The sequence below is a fragment of the Ictalurus furcatus genome, chromosome 10, assembly GCF_023375685.1.
Source record: "Ictalurus furcatus strain D&B chromosome 10, Billie_1.0, whole genome shotgun sequence".
In the NCBI taxonomy this organism is placed as follows: domain Eukaryota; kingdom Metazoa; phylum Chordata; class Actinopteri; order Siluriformes; family Ictaluridae; genus Ictalurus; species Ictalurus furcatus.
In genome coordinates this window covers 22,106,024-22,125,834 of record NC_071264.1, presented here as the reverse complement: position 1 = coordinate 22,125,834, position 19,811 = coordinate 22,106,024, and the positions used below count along the sequence as shown (strand labels likewise).

The window sequence follows — 19,811 nt, the reverse complement described above, 5'->3', positions numbered from 1 at the left end:
AGATTTTGGAGTGATGCGTTGGACAGCGTTCTACCACCATCTTCAAAACACCAATCGAAGTAATATCATTTGGAAGAATGATGATCATCCCTCCTATACACTTCCAGACACCCGTAGAATCTCTACCATGGCACACTGAAACTGTCCTTGTGACTCGTGATGGCCCACAACCTTACTAAGACACTGCATGTTGATTTTTTCCTTTAATCTGTCACCCGTCTGTACATTATCATCAACTTTACAGTACAATTGCGCCTTCAAACTTTGGAAGGCTGGGCCTTAAGAGTTTAATCATACCAAACTACACCAAAGAAAGAAAGTGCTCTTGGTTTTCTAAGATGAAAGTCGTACTCTGTCCCAAACTACATGAACAAGAACTGATCTGATGGATCCTGCAAATATTTACTTTGTGATAAGATTTTGGTTGAGATAGATTTTCATTACTTCTGACCTACAATAGGCTCATTGCTCCTGTGCAAAACTAAAAAAGTAAATGTTGGACACTAATCATGTCTTGGCTGACATTTGGAGTAAGAAGAAAAAAAACGCACAGTCGATTTTCCAGCGAATCATTCTAAAACCTGTGAACTCACTTAAAGTCAATCCCATTGTCCATTACTATTGGCTAGCTGTTGGCCAACAGATTGGCTTCAATGTATAAACAAGTTGCTCTGGGGAAGACAAGGTTAATACAAGACTCCTTATTGCTGGTCATAATTTGAAATACAAATACTTACTTGGCCCCAAGTCAGAGACACATCCAACACAGCCAAGCTGTTGTTACAGGATGTCTGAGTGCTCTAGTCTCAAGTTTCTTGGTTTGCTGATTAATTTGCTGTGCTACACACACAGACACCCAGTGCTGGCTGTTGCTGAGTTAATGTAGCTTCCGTCTCATGAATATAGCACTGATGTCAGTTCTCCTCACTCATGCCTCTGATTCAGCCAATAGAATGGTGTGTGTGTGTTTGGAGATACAGTCCAAAATGTATAAACAGTGTGTATGTAAGCTCATATGGCAACTGTGTATGGTGTGTCTGTTTGCATTTCGAGGCCTCCGAATCCATCTCTCCAGTATATCCCCTCAATCTGAGGCTTGTGTACGTGTGTAATATCCAGTGCGCAGGTTTGCTCATTCCCAATAGTTGAGTCCTTTTACCTTTACACATGTGTGTATTCCCTAAAGTCACCTTTAACCACACAGTGCAGCAATTCTGCTCTGCAACGCACACACACACACGCTCACAAACAGCTACCTTCTTTTCCTCATGCTGGTCTCCAAACGGCCAAGCTCCTCATAGGACTGGTAGAAGAGCTCGAGCTCGTAGCCTCCCCAGCCCCTCCAGACAGCCAGGCACCAGGCCATGTTTTCATTACGAAAGCCACATACAACAGTGTCCTTTGCAACCAGCGCAGCTTCCACTAGGGCCCTGAGTGAAGGAGAAGAGGGGAGAAGGGGGAGAGGTGGAGTGAGAGAGAGAGAGAGAGAGAGAGAGAGAGATATGAAGAGAAATGTGTAAATGTGCTTGAAAACGCTTGAAATAAACATTGTGGATTCTTCCTAGAAATACAAGACACACTTTTCTGGGAAGTTGGTGAAAGGCTGAGGCCAACTGCCCCACTCTTGGAGATCATCCCTCCTGTGGAGTAAGCGCTGAACCATAATCGGTCACATGTGATTCAGCTAATCAGGGCCCTCTAGAAGCATCGTACTATTACATCCAGGTGGGTGAATTATGGCTCTTATATTGCTTGGTCCTATAACAAAGGGCGGTGTGAGCAGGCTGCTATGAACTTCTGCTTCTTTATTGGCTTATTGGTTTAGGGCTGCAGCCCATTTGAAAGCGATCATGACTATTCCCTACTTACTGCACAGTCATTAACCCATCTGTTAATGTAGACTACAGTTTCCCACAGCTGTGTGAAATTAGATTTTCCTCTAAACTTTCCCACTGCTGCATACAATTTACTATTATTAAATCCATTACTATTATGATTTGTACTTAATGCCACGTTGCTACTGCTATAGCAACACCTACACCACTGCAACACAGCTACACCACTGACGAATTAACCCTAACCCTAGGAGCGACGCATCCACAGTCAATAATGAGTAAAGAGAAGTAAATATTTTTTTTAACACTTCAATTTACAATACATTCCCACTGCAGTGAAGCAAAATTTTTCCTTTGTGAGCATTTGCTGTCTTTTGGAGTGTGTCGCAAAATTCCAAACATGTTTAGCTATCACTGTTAGAACAGGCTAGCTGTACTATACATGTTTTTTTGGCATCTTTGTTCATGTTTCTTAAACTTGTACAATTCCAGGTGTATATATTTTCCAATGACTGTTCATACACATTTTAACCACTATTTATCTCCCATTCAATGCTCTTTAGAGTATTTTGGTAGCGAAGTTAAGTTTAATCCAATGTAGTTATTTCCTTCTTTTGGTCGTCTTTTTGTGGGGTATGCAGTGCTATAAAAAGTGGCTTTCTGCGTGACTGTGACCATGGGCGTGATGCATGACGAGAGCGACTCTGCATAAAACAATCTGATTTATCTAAATTGCATAACATTAGTGGGTGGTGTTGCTACTAACTAACTAACAACTCCAGGGTCCAGGGTTTTATCCTGAGCTCAGGTTACTGTCTGTGTGGAGTTTAGCATATTCTCCCCATGGGTTTCCTCTGGGTTCTATGGTTTTCTCCTATCTCCAAAAAACATGCAGTAGGTGAATTGTTTATGCTAAATTGTGCTTAACTGTGAAGGAGATCCCAGGATAGGCTTTGGATCCACCACAACCATGACCAGGTGTTTCAGACCACTCTCACTCCCTCAATCCTCTACGAAGCAGTTTCCAGAAAAATGTGCGTGTGCTTGGGTTTCCTCCCACCTCCCAAAAACATGTAGCGGCAGCCTGGCTGCACTAAACTGCCCAAAGGTGTGAATGGGTTGTGAATGGCATTCCCATTTAGGGTAAATTCTCCCAGCTTGTGCCCAGTGTTTCCGGGATAGGCTCCAGATCCACTACAAACATGAGCAGGATAAAAACCTAAAGATGTATGAATGAATAAATAGCTTGTGTTGGTGTTCTTCAGCACCGTTGCAATGAAATCTTTTTTCTCTTTTCACTTATGGGTTAAAATGTTAAAAATGACGTAACTTTGCTGCTGTTTAATATACATGCAAAAAGAAAAACTAATTAAAGAAGAACTGAAAGACATTTTAGTTTAGGAAAGCCAGTAGTTTTCAAATTGTATATAGTGTATGTTTATATCTTTATATAAATTTCAACTTTAATATAGTAATAAAAAGTTAAACTCTCACCATGTAAAGGGTTTTACCAACCACATATCTATGCTCAGAATATCAATCATTACATTTTATTTATATGAAGCATGCCAATGACTTTGCAAGACTTTGCTGACTATTTCAATATCAGTATAGAATAAGTATTATGCCTGCACCACTTGTCTCCTAAACTTCTTGTATGTAAATGCTTAAGTTCATATTCAATTTTCCCCTAAATCTTGTTTAATTAATATATTAAAATATCTTTTATTTTTATGTAGATAAAAAAAATCACAATCTTACATAGGTTTCCCTGTGGGTTGAGAAATAATGTGTTTGATTTGCTGAATCTCATCAGTCAGGCCTTTAAGGAGCCATGGTTGTTTGATCTGAGCTATTCAATGGATGGTATAATGTAGGATTAAGCTCTTTGCTGCTGGTTTGGTTCTTCACTGATTGACATGAACTTAGCCTTGGGCACAACGTAGGTTTAATCACGTTCATAAAAGAAGGCGTAAAGTGCTGAGAGCAATCAAACATCTTAAAATGATGTGTACTATTACAAGTGGACCCACCCCCATATAACTCATCTTTAAGAAAGTGCATCAAAGTGTGCCGTTCTTTTTTTTTTTTATAATGAATTTAATAATGAGGTGATAAATCACACTGATACGCCTTAACCACTGACATTGTGTTGGCGCTAATTCTCGTTCGGTTCTCCAGCAAACCCTTTAAAATGTGAGAGAATGGTGAACTATTAAATAATCATGTACATGTGGATGTTCTGTCACATGGCTTTACTAACAACTCAGTCACATGCTTATCTGTCATATCTTGTCCTAAAGATGTATTTTACTAATCCCCCAAACATCCCTGAATATTTACTGTGTGAGAACCAGTGCTGTTTAGGATTAAGCAGTAGCACTCCTGTGCAGCACAGAATGAATGAACTATAGCTCTGCCAACTGCAAAAATGTCTCAAAAAAAGGAGAGCGAGAGAATAGTCACTGACTCCGTCAGTTGCACCGGCAACATGTTAGTGGAAAAGCACCTTGATGTGAATGCCTTGCATCCTATCAGCACTGAATCTGGTGGAAAACTATAACTCCAATTCACTATTCTGTATAATCTAAGATGATTTATGTGCTTGAACAGCATGCAGTTACTACCACAGACCTTGTACTTGGTTCATTCATAGTCTTAAGGGATGCAAGAGAAGGCAGTTGGAAAAAAGTCAGGTATCTGGCCACTATCTTGCTGAAAAAGATGTTCTGAACTAGTCTGACTAGTATCCTAGGCAGAAAGCATGGGAAATTATGTCGTATGGTGCTAGATGCTAGTACAGTTATGGGAAAAGTGGGAAAAATGTCACCTGGCCTAATCTTTAACTGTCCTGTTTCAGTGAGCCTGTGCCCACTGTAGCTCTAGATTCCTGATCATGGCTGACAGGAGTGGAACTGGATGTGGACTTCTGCTGTTGTAGCCTATCTGCCTCAAGGTTCGGCGTGTTGTGAGGTATGAAATACTTTTCTGTTACCATAGCCTCCCTGTCAGCTTGAACCAGTCTGGCCATTCTCCTTTAACCACTCTCATCAGCAAGGCATTTCCACTCACTGAACTGTTGCTCAATGGATGTTTTTTGTTTTTCACACCATTTTGTATAAACTCCATGAAAATCCCAGGAGATAAGCATTTTCTGAAAAAACTAGCTTGTTTTTCACACCATTTTGTATAAACTCCATGAAAATCCCAGGAGATAAGCATTTTCTGAAAAAACTAGCCTGTTTAGCACCAGCAACCAGGGCATGTTCAAGGTCACAGAGATCACTTTTTTCCTAACCCATTCTGATGTTTGATGTGAACATTAACTAACGCTGGATGGCAAGTGTATACATCAGGAAAGCAAATTTGGTAAGTTTGGTCAAGTTTATGTGGAATCAGAAGTTTGGTGGAACACACATAAGGATCACAGCCTATTTTATCCACTTTGTCGAAGTACCGTTTATTTTCTTTTGAATTAAGGTGAGTAATTTTAGCCATCTTTCACATCTAGTTAAGTTTGTGTTCTGCAGTGAAGCCAGATATTTGGGCCAAATATGCCCACTGCAAGAGAAATTGTGTGAGAGTATTGTGTTCATCAAGCACATATCATTTGTGATTGTTAGGTGACCACATACCTTTGGTCACACAGTGTACATAAATGGACCCCAATTAGTAAAGTTTTAAAAGTACACTACATGGACCTTCCAGGTTAAAAGATATATACTAAAAGTACAAAAGGTGTAACTTGAGGGTACCACCCTAGCAACAAGGTAAGGTACAGTTTAGTACCCTTTTTTCTGAGTGTATTTGCTTTCTGTATGGTATCATTCAGCGATGGAGGACAGATGCCCTCACTAAGGAGGAAAAACTCAAGACTTGGTTCTTTAATGCATCTAGCTAATGATAGCAAACAAGCTAGCACCCATCCAAGGTAAACGAACTGGGAAAGGAAAGGAACCACAAATGCAGTGTCAAAGATGCAATAGTTTGAGTGCAAAACCACAGAGTTAATACTGAGACTGTAAAGTGAAGGAAAGCTTACCAAGTTGTTTAGGCTGCTTGTTTAGGAGCCACCCAAACAACAAACTAGTCAGGTGAATTTTATGCTGACTAGCATAAGAGAACACAGGGTAACTATTTTAGAGCCAAAATCTAAACACAGAATCCCATGGAAAAAAAAGTTAGTTTTTTTTTTTTTTTTTTCTCCTTGGAAAAGGAACGGTAAAGACAGTTCACCTGACTGGGAACATTTGTGGTCATTGTGAAGAAAGACTTGGAACTCAGTGAGTCAGACTCTGTATGAGGTTTTCAGAACTTTAACATTGGGAGGGGTTCAGCTCGAAGACGTGATTAAAAACAAAAAAAAAGTTCAAGCTTTGTGGGACAGCTGGCTAGAATCTGCACCTGGATGGAAACCAATTTGACAGGGCAGAGGTGAGAGTACTGTCATGTAGACAAGTACAAGCTCTCATCAGTTCAACTATGAGTTCCACCTGGATCCAGTCCAGTTTCAGTGTGGAGAGAATACCTGATTGGAAGAGCCATAAAAATCCTACCTAATCATGTGTCTGAAGTAAATATATTTGCTGGATGAAACGTTTGTGTTTAAAACTTGAAAGACAGATTCTGATGATAATTTTGTCAGTCAGTTTGCACTTAAATTCCATCTATCTGAGCTAGCTAGATAAAAACTATGATGGATACAGGAAAAGATTTGCATTTGTAAAACTAACAATCCTGACGTTTCTGGAGAGTAAAGACGTCATCTGCAGTGAGAGAGCGTTTATGACTTAAGGGACCAGTGAAACTGTCGTTACTCCGTCCTACATGTGTATATGTTGAGACTGGAGTCTCTAAAATTTGTTTAAAGTCGTACTGAGCATGTGGGTGTCTGTCAATCTCACTTTTTTGCTGTACAAATCTTCAGCTGTGTATGTGGTGTGTGGTCTTCACACCCCTGCTTCTATAAGAAATATCCATCTTCTCTCTCTTTCTCAACAACCACTGAAGCTTTTAGAAATACAGTATAATTACAACACTCCTGTGAGCAATAAATGCATGATGAATATCTGTACGCTTTATTGAAGCTGATTGTTGCCAAATTAATATTCACATTCTTTCTCTTTTTGCTTGTTAGGACTTTGAGCTTAGTGGTGTATAACTAGGTTTCACATATTAAACCATGATGAGGGAAGCCCACAGCATTGCCAGAGCTGCTTAATTGCCTCCTGTTTTACACTCTTTGAGCATTTTTGGGGGAATTTTTTGTGATCATACTCCGTAATTGTGCTGTATTTACGGACAGCCTTTCTCTACTTTTTTGGGGCTTTTTATTTTTGACAGGAAGCAGCCAAACATTAAATGTACATAATCTTCTCCTTACCCCAAATATAGTTAATTAGCACAAAGATGTTTGCTTCTTTAGTTTGCAATGGAGTTACAAGCCCAATTTAGCTAACAAGTAGTTTTCATTACCTGTAATTACTAGGGGTGGCACAGGCTATTCAACCAATAAGATAAGATAAGTCATGACAAGTGCTGTGCAAAAGAGTGCTGTGGGTTGCACATCACTATCCAATCTAACTCAGCTAATTTAGAAGCTATTGGATAAAAACTGAAAACTCCTTACTGAAGCTGGAGTTTAAAAAAACAAATAAACAAAAAAAAAACAAACCCTGCTAGACACTGCTGGTGACATAGCATCTTCCATCTATGAAAGGTCAGTCATTGAGCTATAAGAAGGGTTCTGCTGATGGACATGAGCATCCATGCTGAATGCTCTAAGTTTACAAGTACATTAGATTCAACTTTATTGTCTATTTATGGCATTTGGCAGATGCCCTTATCCAGAGCGACTTACATTTCTCTCATTTATACAACTGAGCAACTGAGGGTTAAGGGCCTTGCCCAAGGGCCCAACAGGGGTAGCATGGCAGTGCTGGGGCTTGAACTTCTGACCTTCTGATCAGTAACCCAGAGCCTTTAACCACTGAGCTACCACTGCCCCCAGGTTCCAGTATCAACGATTTCTGCTGCGCTGCCACGTCCTTCACACGAGTGCAGACACGAGAGAAACTTTACAAAGTCCGTACATAGTGCAATATGATACATAGAACTATTATTTATTCCACATATTTATTTATTTTCATCATTAACAGTGCAGCCTAAAAAGCACTGAAGCTAGAAAAAAATTTTATAATTTGTAAGAAGTATATGGCTACTAACTGACGTCTGGTTTGATGCACTTATAATATAGCCTAAGAATAGAGAAATCCTCAATCAGTTTTTGCTTTAACTATTGGAAGTTGATTAATTAAAACGAAGTCATTCAACCCCCAATAATTACCTGTTTAGCTTTGCGTAAACTGCCTTCCTAAATCATCACACCTCAATCCACACTGATTTTAAACAGACTTGTTTATGTGCTTTCTGACAAGTATGACCCTGTTATCTATAAAGATGAACAAATGTACATCACAGAGCTAAAAACACCTGTAGCAGCCATCTTGCAACGGCAAATCATTTAAGGGTGTTTGTATACTGCTTATAACAATTTACTATCACAATCACTTTCTTACTTGCCACATAGTTTGAACTCTGCCCAAGTACCAGACTCCAAGGTTAGAAAGCAGAAATGTACATTTGACGTGAACATAATGATAATATAGAGTTGAATGTGATCCCAGACTCATTCTGCTATGAATGGTATCACTGAGCCAAATGAACATCACTCACTTTTGCTGTGAATGTAGACATGCCATCAACTCAGTGCAAAACTGGAAGCAACAAGCTTTCTTTACCTGGTAATAACATCAGCTTCATAACTCCATTACATAGCTACAGAAGCAAATATCTGACAAAAAACTTTATACCAGCCAATATGCAAACCTAATGCAACTCATAGAGGTGGGTTCAATTGTTAAACAAAAAGAAGATTCAAGGGAAAAGTACCATGTATCGACCTATGCATTAATACTACTTACAAATTTTTCCCCATCGTACATGCTTACTTACACACACCTCCTAATAACCTTACAGTCTCTGAGGATAGACACTCATTTTATTTTTTTTTATTACTATGTTTGACATGACTTATAGTTACAGAATAAAGCAAACATTCCCATCCTCCCATATGAGACCCAGCTGCTTTGCTCATGGAGGCTACATGGATTACTGGGCAGCCCTCCAAGCTGTGGTAAATGTGATTAAATAGTACATTTACAGCACTGTTATGTAAGACAGGTTTAAGATTCTTAGATATAGTTTGACACGGGCTAGCAATCAAAGAAGTATTAAGATCAGACGAGGTAGACTTTTAGGGGGAAATTTTAGGAAGGATTATGAGACTGTATATGGCCCAGCATTGGAACTCACCCGTACTGTCCTGGGACAGTCAGCACAGCAATCACACGACCTCTGAGCAACCCTGAGTGTTCCTGGACTTCGATCACCATTATGTCTCCTCCGCACCTGCAACATACCACATCATTAAGCCCATAACACAACATTCGTTCCTCATCACGCTATAATCCACATATTATAGGATGATTAAGTAATCTTTAGATACAGAAAATTTCCAGAGGAGTGTTATCTTGTTAAACTGTTTTCTCTTCCAGGAATATAGTATTACTTCGCATGTGACGTAACACATTCCTACTAAAGTTGGTTTAAGCAACTAGTGAAAAGCCCTCAGTATCGGGCGAGTCCCAGGGCCAGTGCCAAAACAATACTTTCTGTTAATCCCTGCTCAGTAAATAACTATTTAGATGAAAGAAGCCTACTGTACAGGGATTCACAATCAATTCACAAGAATTTTCTTCAACCATGTACCCAGGTTTTGATAATTGTGAGGGAGCCTAACCTGTTTTTTTTTTTAAGAGAATAATGAACTAAAAAAAAACAACCAAAAAACAAACAAAAAAAAAAAACAGTCTGGGCAGAGACCAAGAGACACACCTTCTATAACTGTCCACATACGAGTATCAGTTGTTCTTGGTTCACAACCAATAACTGTTTTATTTAATCATTTATCAAAAAAAAAAAACACAGCTGGGTGACACACTAAAGGATAAATCAGAGGCTCTGTTCTGATGTTTTTTTTTTTTTGTTTTTTGTTTTTTTTGCTGGCATGGTTTGGTTCCACTTAGAATGCAAATCAATACAACGTTTTTCAGACTGATCATCTTTATCCTATGCTGAAACATTTCTATTCTGTTGGGAGTGGTCCCATCCCATCCTGTCCCAACCCCCCCCAATCCCCCTTTCAGAAACTATGCACTGAAGCTCTTTTGGAGGCTCATAGTAGCCCAAGTTTTTTCCCCACCTTTTTACTTTCATCACCCATTTCCTCACTACCATCAATTTGTTTGGTCTTATTGACTGAAAAATAATTGGTAGTTATTAACTGAATCATAATTGTGTCAATCATCATGTTATGTGGTATTGTAAAGACTTTGAAAGGCTGTCCATTTGACTTGTGTGCAAATATAAAGATGTCCTAAACTGCCAAGGAAAAGGTTGTCTAATTTTCAAAATGAAAGATACAAAATGTTATCACTAGCCAACCAAAATAATGTTTCATTGTAAGGTATACATGTAGAGGTTATGCCTTACATGCATTCACTTTTGTGTTTTATGTGATCTGTAGACATGCCTTTTTTTAAGGTTACCTTGTGTTTTGCTTGTATGTGAAAATATTGGATTATGTTCTTACACATCAACCTAATAACCCAGAGATAGCATATGAAAAATAGCATTTTGGCTAAATCTGGTGCATTTACATTGAGGTTAATTATTATTTACAGTGTTTCCCACAGGTGTGAAAGAAACCAGGAGGCAGGACTAGGTGTTTTTGGAATGGAGAGATGGGATTGTGGTTTGTGGAGGTGATTCCTAGAGGATTGAGGGTGTGGTTGGGTTGGGTTTTTGTGATTTCTGCCATGTTTTTATATACCATTTGAAGTTACTAGCCAGCAACCAAAATCAGTATTTCAAAAACAATTGGCAGGTAAATGTTTTCTTCCTTTCCTGTCTTCCCTGACCCAAAACTGGGAAAGCTTGCTGTACCTGGGTATCCAGATTGTGCCGTTGACTGGAACCACGTTAAGGGCCTGAAGGTGAGGAAGAGTTTGGCTCTGAAGTGCTGGATCTGCGCTTCCTAGAGGTGAAGACTCCTCTGAGATCTGCTCGTCCTGAGCTCTGTCTGCATCCTCGCAGTCTGTGGAAAAAGGCATGCTGCTGGAGCTGGCTAAGGAGCTGAGGGCCCCTGAGCTGGAACCCTCAATGTGGGTGAGTCCTGCCAGCTGCTCTGAGCTGAACCCAGAGGAGCTGATGGAGCAGTAATCTACTGAGTCCTGCTGGCTGAGGATCTGTGTGCCAGCATCCTCGGTGTGGATTATTGTCACTGTGACAGTGGGTTTAAGCTCGAGTGGGCCTGGCTCCTCTTCCTCTGTTTGCAACTCAGTATCCAAAGTGACATCTGTAACTCCTGCTGGATTCTGGATAGGGAAAACGTCTCGGAATGGGTGCAAGTCACTGCAGCTGTAACTGGCGCAGAGCTGGTAACTAGCGGCGTGATACATCAGCAGAGTGTTAGTGTGGTCATCCAGACACCAGACGGCCTCGTCACCTCGAAAACTCGGGGCAGATGTCATAGAGACCACACAGGAGGGCAGAAGGTAAGGGTCGAGGCGGCGAATGGGTTGCAGTGTATGGCTGTCGATCACGAGCACACCAGGCCCATTAGTGTACCACACCTCAGAGCCGGAGCGTACAGGCACGATGCTCTTTACAGGATATGGCCTTTGGCGAGGGTCCAAATCCTCCATCCCCAACAGGGACTTGTTCACAGTGTGAGAGCATACGTAGGCCTCACCTTCCACTGGCAAGTCATCCGCTAGATTGTACACAGCAATCAGGCCGTCTGCCATGCCAGCGAATACCTGTGGCAGAGACTGCAAAAGCAGTACAACAGTTAATGTTAATAACATTTAATAATCTCTATTTTTAAACACTGCTTACAGTTCTTCAAAACGTATATTTCATTTGCTTTCAGTCCCCAGGAATTGTCATTAAACATGTCCTGATTCCTGAGGTATAAAGATGAGGTAACACACATGTAAAACCCTTCGTCAAATGCAATTAGGGCCTTAAAAAAGTTTTCACATGTCTGTTTGCACACTGTCCCTTCACACATTGAAGAGGATGGTGAAGGAGTGAAAAAGTAGGCTAAATGTCACAGTTAAAGAGTTGCACTTTAGTTGATTCTTATGGTTGTCAAGGTTCTAAGTCAACTGATAAATGCCTCTTTCATAAGAGCAAGCTGTTTGGAAGTGTTGCAAGAGCGGAGCACCTAACAAGATGCAGTGTCTGAACGTCACCAAGGGTCATCAGAACTGGCATTAGGTTGTTGTCCGATGAATCCAAAATCAAACATTTAGGTCATGCACACCATAAGCATGTTTGGCAGCAAAAGAGGACCGCATACATGGAGAAACACTTGATCCCCACTGTAAAATACGGAGTGGATCGTTCATGCTTTGGGGCGAGTGGTTCATGGGCGCTTATAAAGATTGATAGCATTATGAATTCTGCTAAGCATCAGGATATTTCAGCCAAAAACTTGGTTGCCTCTACCAGTAGTTTCAGACTCGACCATAGTCAGAGCTTTCAACAAGATGATGCACCAAACATACTTCTGAAATTGTTAAAGAAACACAATCAATGCGTTGCAATGACCATCTCGGTGTCCAGATTTCTAGAGAGCACTCTACAATTTTTTTTTTAATTGAACATCATGCTTTTCTACAAAGATGCTGACAAGAATGTGTTGGTGTGCTCAGTCACTGCGTGGTATGAGATACACAAAAGTTCAGCATAGGCAACATTTGCACAGAGTGGTACACACTACCGCCAAGATAATTAGCCATGACATAGGCCTATATGTCTGCTATTATTTCTTTCCATATGCAGGATAAAACCCTTTAAGTCACCTCTGACACCTCTCATCCAGCAAACAAAAACAAGAGCTAACCATTTGCTATTATTGTTGATTTCTCCTAGGCTGGGTCGCTCAGTTCATATTATAAACCTTTTTATTCTCTTGCATACCATATGCTGCATTCGTTGATTGGTGTGTAGGAATGTATTATTCCCTATTAATTGAAATACTAATAAAGTGTGCTTTGTATGAATTCATCCAGCATAATTTCTTTAATATTACATCTAATTACAGTGATTATTTAGAATACATGGTACATGAGTTTAGTTTTTCTTTTTCTGAAAATAAAATATTTGTTAGTGTGGGAGAGAAGACAGTCTTGATGCCAATATTGTCACACTTAACATACTATAGTGTATAGAAGACAAATAAAATTGGCTAGAAATGTTTTTTTTTTCTGAAACGACAAGCATTGTCCTCATTTTATGTAGCATGTCATTTTATAGCTTTTTTTGAATTTAAGTCTCTAATGCCGCCCTGAAGGCACAAAGTGCTCGCCATTGACCCTGAATGCTTCAAAAACATAGTTGGAGGCCACATCAAAGTGTACAAGGGGAGTCTAAGTGTGTGTTTGGAGAGGGATGAAGCGCAACTCTGTCATTGTTGTCTGTACAGAGGACCATCTGCCTCAGAGAACTGAAGCACTAACACCTGCACTCTGGACACTTCAAACGAGAGGAGGAGAAGGTGGAAAAAAAGTCTTTGTTCGACACGGTAGAGGTCCTTCATCGTAAAGCCTGGGTGGAGTATGGGGTGAAGTTGGCTAGCAGCTAATTGACACTGACCATGTGGTTGTAGGAAAGCAGTAAATGCAACACTGGCTATCTTATGTGAATATAATAATCAACATGTAAATATTGAGTCTTGAAGATACCACTATCCAAACAGCCATGTAAATTAGATTATATACCAATCAGAATCCAGCACTCGACTGCTTTTTTTTTTTTTAAAGCCCAGTTAAAGGGTTTTTTTTTTATTTTAATTTTTTATATATTTTCGATTTACATAAATGCATTCATAGGACATAATTTTATCCAAAAGGCCTTTATATGTGAGGTGGAATCCAATACAGGGTTACAGATGAGCAGCTTAGGTTTAGACTCTAGGTACATAGCAACTAGGTAGCCATGGTGAGATTTGAACTCACAACCTGATAATCATATTAAGGTCTGAAACAGCTGGTGCCTATAAAGACTGACAGACAACCACTGCTTTTTCTCTTTGGAGATCTGGAAGAAGCCCAGCTGAAGGACTGGCGAGTGTGTGAACTGGCTTGGATACTGACCTCTGACCTGGCTGGCAGCAACGTGAGGCAGGTGACCACAGCCGGACAAGAGATCAGTTTTTGCGGGTGACTCAGGGGACACATCTCTTTCAGGCTGTAGATAAAGACCTCCTGCTCCTGAAAACAGTCACATGGAAAGCAAGATTAGTTATCTGCATTCAGCATGGCTGGAACAGTGGCTGAGGAAAAAGAAGAAACAAATAGCTACTAAAGAACAGAATCAGCCACGTGGCCTAGATGCTTCTAAAACAAAGCTAGGTATATGCTACAAGGCAAAATAAAAAGAAATCATTTTCAAGAACCGGAAAGTATATCACACTAAACACTATTTTTAAATTGAGAACTGTTTTTTTGTTGTAAGGGTGAACAACAGATCACACAGGTAGGGGTTTTTGATTTGCAATCAAATAATCACAACCAATACAAAATTAGTGCCATTCATAATTATATCATGTATATTATGCAGAGTAGTACAAGTAGTAACAATAACAAAGGAAATAACATTAATAACTGAAACTGTGCACAATGAACACAAAAATGTGTTTGAACTAAAATGTAGGTAATGATGATAGAATAGTGTCATCATGTAATTTGTGAAGCAGACTGGGCAGAAGTGGATATTTATTAGCACAGTAGTCCTGTAATTGTGTAATAAGTGCATTTTTAAAGTACTATGGTGCTGTATTTGGCTGAGGACCTGGATGTAGAACCATTAGCAGGAGAAATACTTGCCTGGGATATTCAAATCACTATCTTTAATTTATATAATAATTTCATATCAGACATTTAAAAAAAAGTCTGATTTTCCATTGATTTCAAATTAGGATTTGTTTATTTCACTGCAGTTCTGACATGTCTGACCTCCTTGGTCACAGTAGTAGTGGACCTTTTGCTTGACTCGGCTCTATTTCTTCGGCACCAAGGACCAGCTGTGACCTGAGTGTGGGAACTGGACTCACCTATATTTATAAATACTGCTTTAATAAATACATAATACATTTCCCTTGTTCTAAAATGAATAAAAATCTAGCTATAAATAGAGTTTACATGCAAATACGGGTCTAATGGACAGAAGCTTGTTTCCACGCAGCTGAAGCTGATGAATCAATTGTACTTTTTTCATGATGCACATACAGATTTGTTCGGATGTCATTCCACTCAAATCAGTTTTCAATTCATTTGATGAATAAGTGGCAATGAGTTTCAGAATCCGATCAGAAACACTTTCTTCTTGTGGTAATTTGTATAGGGTGTGGTCATCATACAAGTTGATCAAGTCTCTTGTGCATTTGCTAGTTCCACAAGCTCAGCCTCTACCTTTAACTTTCTTGTTTATCCTACTGTGGTCTGCATCAGTCATCTGGTTATGTCTCACATTACCAGACTTGTGTATGTTTTCACACACATTTGAAAATATGGTGAGGGCTCTGATCATTCTGGGTCGAGATCACAAGGCTTTAGACTGACTTTCTTACTCTCTCGCACCAGCACATCATCGATGCTGATCCGTGTTGCCAGGTCTGCAGTTTTCCCATGCAATGGCACTACTTTTGAGCTGGTGCCATGAGTTGATTTTATCTTTGGATTAAGAGTACAGCGTTTTGCAAACACTCTGCATACATATGACATATCAGCTGGTTTACTCTCGGAATGTCGTTTCTTGTTTATCATTGAAGAGGTCAGTTACTTATTATAGATGTTCTCATTTTGTAACAGTACATATAATACTATTTTAGGTCCTTGGTAGGAAAATATGAGTTTTAAGGTGAGACACTACAGGTAGAAATGACAATTTTGGACATTAGTCATATGTGTCATTATAATATACTGTACTACATGTCAATTTTCTTTATAAACCTCATTAATGCACACTGTATTTTTAAAAGCATTTATCACAATCAGGTTTTTTTTGTATTTAAAACCAAAAATCTCACTTTATTCACTCATGAAATTTTACATGAAATTATTCCTATCTCAAATTAGAACAATATTACTGATGAATTTCCTAAAAATGTCAATGCATCACTGTTTGCATTAACAAAGCTATGAAACTAAGAGCTGAGATTCTGTGCCACTCTGAGTAAAGAAAATATCATCAATGTAGCGCTTACACATTATGATAGATTTAAAAAAACAGATTAGATGATTGATTGTACAGAAACTGTTCTTCAAACAGCCCACAAAATAGAGTTGCAAAGCTCTGAGCCATGTTAGAGCCCGTACTAACCCCAGAGATCTGCAGATAAAAATTAAAATCAAACAAAAAATAGTTATGTGAGCACAAGTGTCATGAGATCAATTAAACAAGCAGTGTTAGGAACCTTATGGGAACGTTGATATAAGTAGTGCTCTGCTGATTGCAAACCCCATTCAAATGGGACATTAGTACACAAAGCTTCAACATCCATTGTGACTAAGAACGCAGGGGCCGAAGGCAATTGTACGGATCCAATGATCTCAATGAATTGTATCCCTAAAGTAATAAGAAGGCAGAGAACAAACAAGAGGTTGAAGAAAACAATCTATGAAAGCAGAGAGTTTTTCAGTCAAGAAGCCAATAGCTGAGTCTATCGGCCTACCAGGAGGAATATCTTTGTAGGGCTTATGATTTTTAGGCAGAGTGTACAAAACAGGCTTTACTGGAGGTTCGTCACACATATAATCAAACCCAGCTTTGGTAATGCAAACACGCACTAAAAATTGTTTCAAAGAGTCATGTACTGATGTTTTAAATGAAGATACAGGATTATATTTTAATTTCTCATAGAAGGTAGTAATAGAAAGTTGTCTCTGTATCTCTAGCTCATATGTATGTTTATCCAATATAACCACAGCACCTCCTTTGTCAGCACTTTGAATAACTACAGATTTGTCTTTTTCAAGGGCTTCCAATTCATCTCTTTGCCTCTCTGTCAAATTATGAGCCAGTTTAAACTGTCTTTTATGTTTGAATAATAATGAAACCTCACGTTCAACAAGTCTATAATACGTATCAAGAGAAGCATTCCTATTGTTATAGCGAATGTAAACTTGCCTTTCACCCCGCCTGCATATTTTACTTGACAAGAAGTCACGCAGGTAGTAACTCAAGGTGAAACCATGTAGAGAGAGCCTTGTTTCTCTCTCTTGAAGTCACCTTGGGTCTATAATACGTATCAAGAGAAGAATTCCTATTGTTATAGGGAATGTAGATTTGCCTTTTACCCCACATGCATATTTTACGTGACAAGAAGTCATGCAGGTAGTAACTCAAGGTGAACCCATGTAGATAGAGCCTTGTTTCTCTCTCTTGAAGTCACCTTGGGTGACTAACTGCATATTAAGAGGATCCCTAGATCCCCAGATGGTCTTCGTATTGTCTTCGTATACAGCCCAATAATTGGTAAAGACAATGAGAGCTTCTGTGACAAGTGGTGTGTAATTTTAAAGAAATGTGCATTTGATTTCATGGCCCTGACTGTGCAGGATGTTTCCACCCAACTGAATCAGATTCAATAAGAAATTGTGGAAGTTTAAACATGCTTGTCTTCTGAATATCCAGACAAAGAAGATCTTGATCAACTTCTCAATGAATATAATCAATGTAACTATGAGGTGAAACAAGAGATTATTGCTTCCAAAAAGATCAAGTTTGAGAGAGATGCAACAGATTATGGTGGGCAGTGGTGGCTTAGCAGTTAAGGCTCTGGGTTACTGATCGGAAGGTCGGGGGTTCAAGCCCCAGCACTGCTAAGCTGCCATTGTTGGGCCCTTGAGCAAGGCCCATAACCCACTCTGCTCCAGGGGGTGCCGTATCATGGCTGACCCTGTGCTCTGACCCCAGCTTCCTGACAGGCTGGGATATGCAAAGAAAACAATTTCACTGTGCTCTACTGTATATGTGACCAATAAAGACTCATTATCATTATGGCAATGGAAGGGTTTACCAATGGAGATCGGGTAAAGTACAGAACTCTATGCCTCCACGCCTTGAATGTCAGATCCGTAAACCAACACGCTAAAAGGGGAGAAAGAACTCAACTTTTTTATTTGAACCGGATTCAGATTCTAGTTCTCGGTCACAGCCTAGTCATTTTTCGGGGGGACAGTTTCGGGCAGACACTTCTCGTCACGTAAAATATGCAGGAGGAGTAAAAGGAGCTCCTGTAAGACTACATGATGCGCAGAAACATTCAGAAGAAGTAAATGTCATCAACCTGTCTAACAGGTTGTTTAACTGATTGTTTAACTGGTTTGAACAGAGGCCTTTCACCTCTTGGTAAAGATTTCATTGTAAAGAATTTGATGTGCATGTTGACATACCTACATTTTTTCGGAATTTAAGGCTTAAAGAATTTTTTAAGGGTGGCAGTAATGTAGATCTTGGTGCTCAGATGCCATCGAGTTGTTCTCTGTTAGGTGATAATGTTGTGACAGAGCCAGTCAACACCCCATTCAGGGGCAAGTGTACATTCCCTATAACAATAGGAATGCTTCTCTTGATACGTATTATAGACCCAAGGTGACTTCAAGAGAGAGAAACAAGGCTCTATCTACATGGTTTCACCTTGAGTTACTACCTGCGTGACTTCTTGTCAAGTGAAATATGCAGGCGGGGTGAAAGGCAAGTTTACATTCCCTATAACAATAGGAATTCTTCTCTTGATACGTATTATAGACCCAAGGTGACTTCAAGAGAGAGAAACAAGGCTCTATCTACATGGGTTCACCTTGAGTTACTACCTGCATGACTTCTTGTCAAGTAAAATATGCAGGCGGGGTGAAAGGCAAGTTTACATTCCCTATAACAGTAGGAATGCTTCTCTTGATATGTATTATAGACTTGTTGAACGTGAGGTTTCATTATTATTCAAACATAAAAGACAGTTTAAACTGGCTCATAATTTGACAGAGAGGCAAAGAGATGAATTGGAAGCCCTTGAAAAAGACAAATCTGTAGTTATTCAAAGTGCTGACAAAGGAGGTGCTGTGGTTATATTGGATAGACATACATATGAGCTAGAGATACAGAGACAACTTTCTATTACTACCTTCTATGAGAAATTAAAATATAATCCTGTATCTTCATTTAAAACATCAGTACATGACTCTTTGAAACAATTTTTAGTGCGTGTTTGCATTACCAAAGCTGGGTTTGATTATATGTGTGACGAACCTCCAGTAAAGCCTGTTTTGTACACTCTGCCTAAAAATCATAAGCCCTACAAAGATATTCCTCCTGGTAGGCCGATAGAGTCAGCTATTGGCTCCCTGACTGAAAAACTCTCTGCTTTCATAGACTGTTATCTTCAACCTCTTGTTTGTTCTCTGCCTTCTTATTACTTTAGGGATACAATTCATTGAGATCATTCGATCCGTACAATTGCCTTCGGCCCCTGTGTTCTTAGTCACAATGGATGTTGAAACTTTGTGTACTAATGTCCCATTTGAATGGGGTTTGCAATCAGCAGAGCACTACTTATATCAATGTTCCCATAAGGTTCCTAACACTGCTTGTTTAATTGATCTCATGACACTTGTGCTCACATAACTATTTTTTGTTTAATCTAATTTTTATCTGCAGATCTCTGGGGTTAGTACGGGCTCTAAAATGGCTCAGAGCTTTGCATCTCTATTTTGTGGGCTGTTTGAAGAACAGTTTGTGAACAATCAATCATCTAATCTGTTTTTTAAAATCTATCATAATGCGGAA

The 19,811-nt window shown here is 39.4% G+C and overlaps 1 protein-coding gene across 1 annotated transcript in view; it reads right to left on the bottom strand.

The window, feature by feature from the left end:
- Positions 1 to 206: 206 nt before the first annotated feature.
- Positions 207 to 19,811, bottom strand: part of lrrk1 (leucine-rich repeat kinase 1) — a 122,074-nt gene continuing 102,469 nt past the window's right edge. The window contains exons 31-34 of the mRNA XM_053635604.1: positions 14,120 to 14,236; positions 10,902 to 11,788; positions 9,210 to 9,305; positions 207 to 1,430 (exon numbers count right to left, since the gene is read on the bottom strand). Coding sequence (XP_053491579.1) covers positions 1,253 to 1,430; positions 9,210 to 9,305; positions 10,902 to 11,788; positions 14,120 to 14,236 — 1,278 coding nt within the window. The 3' untranslated portion in view covers positions 207 to 1,252. The remainder of the gene's footprint in view (positions 1,431 to 9,209; positions 9,306 to 10,901; positions 11,789 to 14,119; positions 14,237 to 19,811) is intronic.